The following is an 8,385-nucleotide window of genomic DNA, read 5'->3' on the forward strand; positions in this document are numbered from 1 at the left end:
AAGTGTGTTGTGCGCAACTTTCTGGGAAATAACAAAGCTGAGAGTTACACAAAAATCGTACAGGACATGATACAGAAATACAAAGAGTTGAGTTGTAGGATGTCTTTAAAAATCCACTTTTTGCACTCCAACCTCAGCTTCTTTCCTGCTAACCTAGGTGCTCTCAGCGACGAACAGGGGGAAAGATTCCACCAAGATATAATGACAATGGAGAAAAGGTACCAGGGACGATGGGATCCTTCAATGATGGGGGACTATTGTTGGGGTCTTGTTAGAGAATGCAACATTTCTTACAAAAGAAGGAAGTAGTGTACGTTTTTGTAACCCAATGGAAGTTTAATATATTGTGATAGTTTTGATTGTCTTTTCATGACCTTTTGCTACATTTGTATTATTGTTTATTGTAAATTGTCACACTTGTAAATTATATTGTATTATATTTTATATATGTGTTTGTGGTAATAAAGCAAAACGTTTTACCTCAACTTAAGAGATCTGAAAGCATTACTATAAGGTGCAATAAACAGTACACACAGTATACATACAAACATATTTATTTCTCTAGAAAGAATAAAGCGATTATTACGAAACTTGGAGGGTTTGTTAAATATGAATCAAAGTATACTTAGGTATAATTTCTATGTTAGTATATGCAAGGGGACAAGATCTTGGGGTGTAAAATAAACGAAAAGGGAAATTTTTGAGGGATTTTCCCGAAAATCCCTCTGTTACGGGAAAATCGTACGTGATGGAGAAAAACCGAGTGCATATTCGAATTCAGCGCAAAAAGTTCCTTTAAGAACAGGTATTTCCTTTTATGTAACAAAACCTTTGTTAACTAGTGAAATCAGCGCTTGGCGCGAGTGTATACGAAGGTACCCCCGTATATATGAGTGAGGACGACGAACCAGCCGCGAAAGGTAAGAAAATTTTAAAAAGTAAACCCTGCTTTTCCTTGATTTTGAGCACTTTTCATTACTTTTTTCCATTCATTTTATATATGTGCACATCTCCACATCGCACTTACTTCGGCGCCCGGGGCCGTCGACCCGCTTGCCTCCCCCACATGGAACAGGATCTTCATCACTTTCAATAGCAATCTTTCACTTATATACTACTATTATATTGATAAATTCTATATAAATTTCTAACCCAGGAAGGATAACTGTTCCTCCCTGATCCCTCTAAATGACGCCCTCTGAATCTCACCCTTTAACTGACTTATTTTTAATTAAAGAAAAGTGTGTTTACTTTAACAATCGTAAAACACATTACGTCTGTTACTTCCGATGCGAGAAATGGGATTTAGGCGCTCTATTTCAGATAATGCAAGAACTGTACATTTTCAAGAACTGAAGTCTGCTGACATCAGAGATCATATAGAATGATCGAAAGATATTCTCTATCTTTCCTTTCCTATCTCAATCTGTGCTAGTGCTACCTACTAATATATAATATAGGGCGAGAGTATAGTACCCACTAAAATACAAAACTTTCTTCAACAGTTAACAATTTCATGTTCTGCCAAACTCGGTCATAGCGTTAAGAAATGCAAGTTTTATTCACTATTTGGTATCCTATCTTAGATGTTACATGTTTAATTTTTATATAGGATGAGTCTGCGTCATTTATATGTATATTGACAGATCGAATTTCGTCTGCACGTGCACGGAAAGAAAAGCAAATAATTGGGTGAAGTAATTTCTACATTTTGTGACTGAATTTTTTTGAGTTTCTCCGGGGGGGAATAAATTTTCTTCGGGGGGGAGATTCCCCCCCGGGCTACCCCCTGAAATCATCCCTGAATGTAAATATTGTATAATCTTTTTTTTAAATCTTGCTCGAGATTTGTTCATAGTTTATTAAAATACTTACCAACATATCCTCACAAACCAATATGTTGATAGTAAAGTAGTTTAGATTGATCGAGCTCCTGGGTCTTCAGAATTTCATGTCACGCCCCCCTCCCCCCCGTTACAAAATCCTGGCTAAACGAACCAATATATGTTCCAGTAGAATTGTTTAGAATGATTGAGACCCTGGTGTTTCAAGTGATGACCACAGTGTTTCAAGTCACGGACCCCCCTCCCTTCACGAAATCCTGGCTACGTGCCTGGTTAGAGTCAGACTTACCAAATCCATATAATTGAAATCACTACCATTGTAGATATAACCAGTTGAGAATGCTCCAAAAGTATTGCCAGAACGAACTTAAAAAGAATAATTTTTCTTATTAACTTCTACAGGCTTTATACCAATTGTTCTATGTACTTTATTATTTTACTCATTAAACAATTCTTACAATATATATATATCCGTTTATAATTTTCTTGAGTACTAAATTTTTTCCACATGTTTTGTTTAAGAGTTTTATTAAAACATTCTACGATATGTTGTTTTAGGAAGACACATTCAAAAAATGGAGAGCTTAAAATTCGCAAAATATCATCTCTCTATGACTTATGGTTCCCGAAATATGGCTTCTTTAATCTCCTGAAATCCTAAACTTTTTGGTCAACATCTGGGAAACAGTGGCAAGCTAGCCAGTGGCCACCGATTTCCATTTGATACCAAAATATTCACCATCCTCTTAGGTATTGATCAACACTAATATCATCTCTCTATGACTTACGATTCCCGAGACATGGCTCGTTAAACCTCCCGAAATCTGAACTTGTTTGGCCAATATCTGGAGAACGGTTGCCAGTTGACCAGTGGCGACTGGTTACTATTTGGTACCAAAATGTTCACAATCCTCTTAGGTATTGGACAACACCAATATGATCTCTCTATGACTTACGATTCCCGAGATATGGCTCGTTAAACCTCCCGAAATCGGAACTTTTTGGCCAATACCTTGGAAACGCTAAGAGTGACGCAAAAAATTCCATCACTTCTCTGAGATAATTTTTGATGATCTATCAAATGGAGTTCTCAAAATTGAAAAATTCATAAATAACACACACAGACAGAGAATTCAGTAACAAACGTTTTAAGTTCGTTGGAAAATACAGAGAAAACAATGAGAGGCAATTAACTTATAGATCTTGGTAACTTCTAGCATCTAGAACTACACAAGAATACACAATATTGCTATGAAAATTATACATTATATCAACTTATATAGAATATGGTTTTACATTCCTGGAACTGTAAACTTACGTATGTAATTATCCATATAGATCAAAGATTTAATGGTGCAGAAAAATTAAAACATACACCATACTCCCTGCAAATTGATCTGATGCTATCCTCCTGCGAAGCACAATCATGAAATTCACTTAATCGATCAACAACACTAAAACAACGTCTAGCTAACAATTAAATTTAGTAATACCTTGCATATCAACTGAACAAGATATGGCAGATAAACCGACTTACCATAGACTAATCATATCTAAAATTAAAGTATTTTTCAAAATTGAAAATAAAATATTTTCAAATCATAGAAACAATACGTAAACTGTTTATGACGCAAGAGTCTTGTTGTTTCTAATATGAATTCTCTTATTATAATTTTAGGATACAGTCACAGTCAGGAACTAGGACACATGTTACAGTCAAGAGTATCTCTTAGAAAGCAGTCAACTGAGTTCTCTGATATTTCTATGTTCAATGTCAATTTTTGTTTTATATCAGCTGAAAGCGTGAATATTAATAATAATAATAATAATAATAATAATAATAATAATAATAATAATAATAATAATAATAATAGAAATATGAAGAAAAAGGAAAAAATGTTAATATTAGCCATAATCGAAAAGTGGTAAAAATTATAAATTTAAAATTTAAAGTTTTAACAATATTTGGTTTTTACATTTTCAGAAGCAAAATGTACTAAATGTAACAATGTAACACAATTGTAATAGAAAACTACCATATTTATCTTCTATATAAATAAAAGCGAATGTGAGTTTGTGTGTTCAAATCGGCAATAACTACTGAAGAAATTAAAATGGTACTTTGCATGATTATTAATCTTAGGCTTCCTAAGAATCTATGATATCACATTGACAGTTCCTGGTATGGAGCCCGAGGGGTCGGGTAAAAGTAATCAAAAACGACCAGGCTTAATGTTCAATTCGTAGTTTTGGGGATTACTCAGATGAATAGTGACACTCCCAATGTGGTTCAAGTGCCAAAATACCTGAACAACATGAATATAAGTTCTGGAAGGAGCATCAAATAGAGGTCTTAAAAATAAAATATGCCCAAAATGAGCAAAACTACTCTTGATTCCCTTGTACACTGAACGCGCCATGTATTGGCATGCACCCTTCATTACTTCTCAATGTTTACTTTGTCGTTATCCCATTTGCGTTGATATTATTTCTCGCCTGTAAACAAAATACTTTATAGCGGAGATGAGGAATTTTCTAACCCTCGTCCACTCTCACACCCAGTATTAATAATCTCACCCTTACTCGCATTTGTCATTAAATAAGATTTTCTCTTCACTCTCACTTAACTTCTTCAGTCAAACACACTCGACCTCACCTCCAAATAATAGTGATGCTCTCGCTCTCACTTTCTCTCATCATCATGTATCAAAATACGGCTGAGGACAAAGCTCCTGAAGGAAAAATAAACGCCGATGCCCATCTATGCTCTACAGTGATTTTAGTTGGAACATTTTGTGTATCTCGATTAGTCCTTACAGGTCCAAGTTGCTGCATTTGTTTTAGTAAGAAAATTTCCTTGATGGAAGATTTCCTTACATGGTTTTCTCTTCACTTGTTAGATATCTACACTTGGTTTAGAACAATTGAGGGGTTTATTTGCAGAAGGTTATATGTTCATTTATTTTTTTCCCTTGTAGATGTGAACCACTTCTGATTAAAGGAAAAAAAAATAACGGCTGAATTTTTTAAATGTTATTTATCAGAGTAATTATTGCTCATAGTAACAAACAATTTCAACGATACAACTACTTTGTGTTTAGGAAGGATAAATTTGTCTGAATGTTGCTCACCCTAGCTATAAAACTACATGTTACTCAAATAAAAATAAATCTTAACCAAAACAAATACTTATTATTATAATAGTCTGTCATAAAGTTTCAGCATTATGTATCATTATGAGCATTATGCTAATGTGACACGTTATGAGATAAGGTAATTTGTCTGATGAAGACAATGACATACTGCCGTAATTATAACATAAATTAATAATAATAAGTGTTTGCTTTGATCAAATTTTATTTTAATTTTAAAAGAAAATTTCTCATATTTCCGTCAGAACTGGTGTGAATGAACATAATGACTTTTGCTATTAAATATTTTTGTACACACACACACATATATATGTATATATATATATATATACTGAATTTGTCATATTATTTATAACAGTATAATAGGAACGAAATATAGAGATTATCATTCCAAAACACTTATATTAATATATTTTATTAATTTTCTTTCAGGGAGTGGCACAGATAGTTTCTGCAATTGGTGAAGAAGAATCAAGCTCAAACCCCAGAGGTCGTCGAGTGATTGTAGCCACAAGGTTCTGACAGTCTTCGGAAAATGACTGTAAACCCGTCCTTACCTTCATTACGCGATCGAACTCTTCCGTTGTGTGATAAGTTTCCAAAAGAATTCGGAGTAATTGCATACACTCACACAAGTATTTTTTTTTTTTTTTTATTATTATTTCAACACGGACAAGAGTCGTGGAGTGGAAGATGAGTGCTCTATAAAAAAGGTACAATTATCTAGTAAGCAAAGTCTTCGAACAAAATTGTTTGAGGAGGAAATGACCTTATTTTCTTTTTTTCGAGTTTTACTGTTACGTGAAGTGATTTTTGTCGATTCGTGTTCATATTGGAGAAATCACTGAAATTCGAAAAAAAAAAAAAAAACTGCTTCCTTTCTGAGACAATCCTCGTATTATATACTTAGAAAGTAAAAAAAAAATGCATAATTAAATTTTTAAAAAAATAACAAAAGACGATTTTTAATAATAAAAAGAACAAACAAAGAACGAAGTATACATGGATAATTCTTGAAGTGCTCTTTTTTAATCCTTTAAACGTTTTTTATATCCTTTGAGAGACGAAAGATAAGGGGAAAATCTAGACAATTTTAAATATAGTGATACCACTGTTTTGTGTGACACGTTTTGTTGTTATTTGACAAAAGAGATAATAACAATGAAAAAGATTGTACGGCCTAGTAAAGGTTTGTAGTGCTATATTCGAAAGAAAATTTTAGAAGAAAGGCAATTTACAATTCGTTTTTTATACTAAGTGATAATATCTACTATAGATATGATGAACTCATTTAAAAATATATTGTTTAAGTGTTTTATATTTTGTGCAACAAGAAAAACAATATAAAACAAAAACCATACAATTCCATTTATTCAGGTCCACAAAGAAGTCTGTTCAGAAGATATAAATATAATGACAATAGAGCGTGTTAGATTATTTCTAACTGTACCAATAAGAAAAGAAAACAAATCCACTATTTCAATTTTTAACCCTTCATTGGAGAAATTTTTTGTCACTCTACAAATTATTTCTTTCATCAACTTCATATATAAGGAGAAAAAAAAAAGATTTTGAAAGAAAAGAGGCTTTTTTGATATTTACACAAATTTTAAGAAATAATTATTTAATAAAAATGAAAGAAAAGAGAAATAAGTGATAATATGTGATGTTTGTGAGACTGTGAGTGTGTGATAGTGTGAGTGACATCTGTTTCCTTTCCAGAATTCTATTGTTATACCTAAACGTTGCTAACTTTTAAATCTTTTAAGAAAATTGTCTTCAAGTTAATAAAAAAAAAGAGAGAGAAACGAATTTAACAATAGGGTATAAAAAAATAAATAATAATAAGTGTCTGAAATAATTTAACAAATCAGAAATATTTCTATTGTTTTGTTAGTGTTGGAGTCAATGATACGTCTTTTTTATATCTTTCCAAATGACGAGAGTAAATAAACATGTTAAAAAAATGAAAATTGGTGAGAACTTAGCGTTTTGCAATTTGAAAAGAAAGAAGAAAAAAAAGAAAAATAATTATTTTTCTCATGTAGAACATATGATCATGTTTTGCGGTTCTGCTCAACATCTGATGGTAATTTCAAAGGAAGTAAAGTTTCTTTGGGAATATCTTCAAGTTAATTGAAGAATAACTACAAATAAATAAAACAATTACCATTATTATTATTATTATTATTATTATTATTATTATTATTATTATTATTATTATTATTATTTTATGGATACTGATTCTTATTCGATACTTTTACAATACAAAAATGACTGCAAGAAAGCGTTCTCATTACACATCGAAATTCTAATTAACGGTTGTGTAATTTTCGACTGTATAACAGAAGAATTTTACATAATAGTACAATGAATGGTAAATATAAATACAATACTGAGCCATTTAATGATGATTTGTGGTTGTGTGATGCAATTATTTGACAATAATAATTCTAAATAGTTGATAGAATGTACTGTAAGTATAGCTTGTAAGATGCAAGTAATATACAGATAATATATATACTCTATTATTAAATTTGATGTAAAAATGAATTCTTTCATTGTAAACAAATGAAAGTCAGGGAAATATGTTCCGAATTATTATTATTATTATTAATTTAAAAAGGTTAAGCAAATTGTTCTAATTTGTATACCAAATCTCTTAAGAAATATTAGTGTGCCTATAATATTGAAGATATGAAGATTACATACTTAATATTTTGGTTATTGTTTCATATCGTTGTGCAATAGTTAAAAATCTAAGAGAATATCAGATATTGAGCAGAGTCTTAAATTACCGGTACAGGTTTCTTTTTATTCGTCTAACACAATTCCAAGGCATTAATGTGCTTCATTTTATGTATGTATATGGATTAAGTTCTTGAATGTTTTGTTCTGATAAAATTAAGAAAATTGTATAGTGTATAACATATATATATCTTTATGTTTTATTAAAAGAAAAAAGAAAATTACGTCAAGTATAAAAACTGAAATTGCTTATTGCATGTTCTGAGCAAGTTTTCAATGATCAAAACGTTTGTATAAGTGGTTCTAATTATATAATAATTTTACTAACGTGCTTGTAAATATGAATGAAGGTTATAATTTGTACATAGTACTTCCGTCAAAGAAACTTTTGCTGTATGTGAAATAAATATCTTTTCTTTACAGTACGTGTGTTTTCATAAAAAATGTTCTCTATTGAAAAACACTAATCTTGTCTTTTCAGTGAAAACTATCACTAAATAATCTGATCTCTTAACATTTTTATTTGATTCGATTTTTGTTTCCAAATGTAGCCATTATGATGGTTTTATATTTTGAAATTTAATACACCTTTTAGTTTGCTATATTCTACCGTGATTAACACTAAAGAACTCAGTTAATTT

General features: G+C 31.1%; 1 protein-coding gene across 2 annotated transcripts in view; it reads left to right on the forward strand.

Moving 5' to 3' along the window:
* LOC145664069 (nephrin-like) overlaps positions 1–8,166 on the forward strand; it is a 727,167-nt gene extending 719,001 nt beyond the window's left edge. For both annotated transcript variants that reach the window (XM_081730409.1, XM_081730410.1), the window contains one exon: positions 5,429–8,166. In XM_081730409.1, coding sequence (XP_081586535.1) covers positions 5,429–5,518 — 90 coding nt within the window. In that variant the 3' untranslated portion in view covers positions 5,519–8,166. The remainder of the gene's footprint in view (positions 1–5,428) is intronic.
* Positions 8,167–8,385: the final 219 nt, after the last annotated feature.

Source organism: Thermobia domestica, chromosome 11 (genome assembly GCF_964235325.1).
Source record: "Thermobia domestica chromosome 11, izTheDome1.hap1.1, whole genome shotgun sequence".
In the NCBI taxonomy this organism is placed as follows: Eukaryota; Metazoa; Arthropoda; class Insecta; order Zygentoma; family Lepismatidae; genus Thermobia; species Thermobia domestica.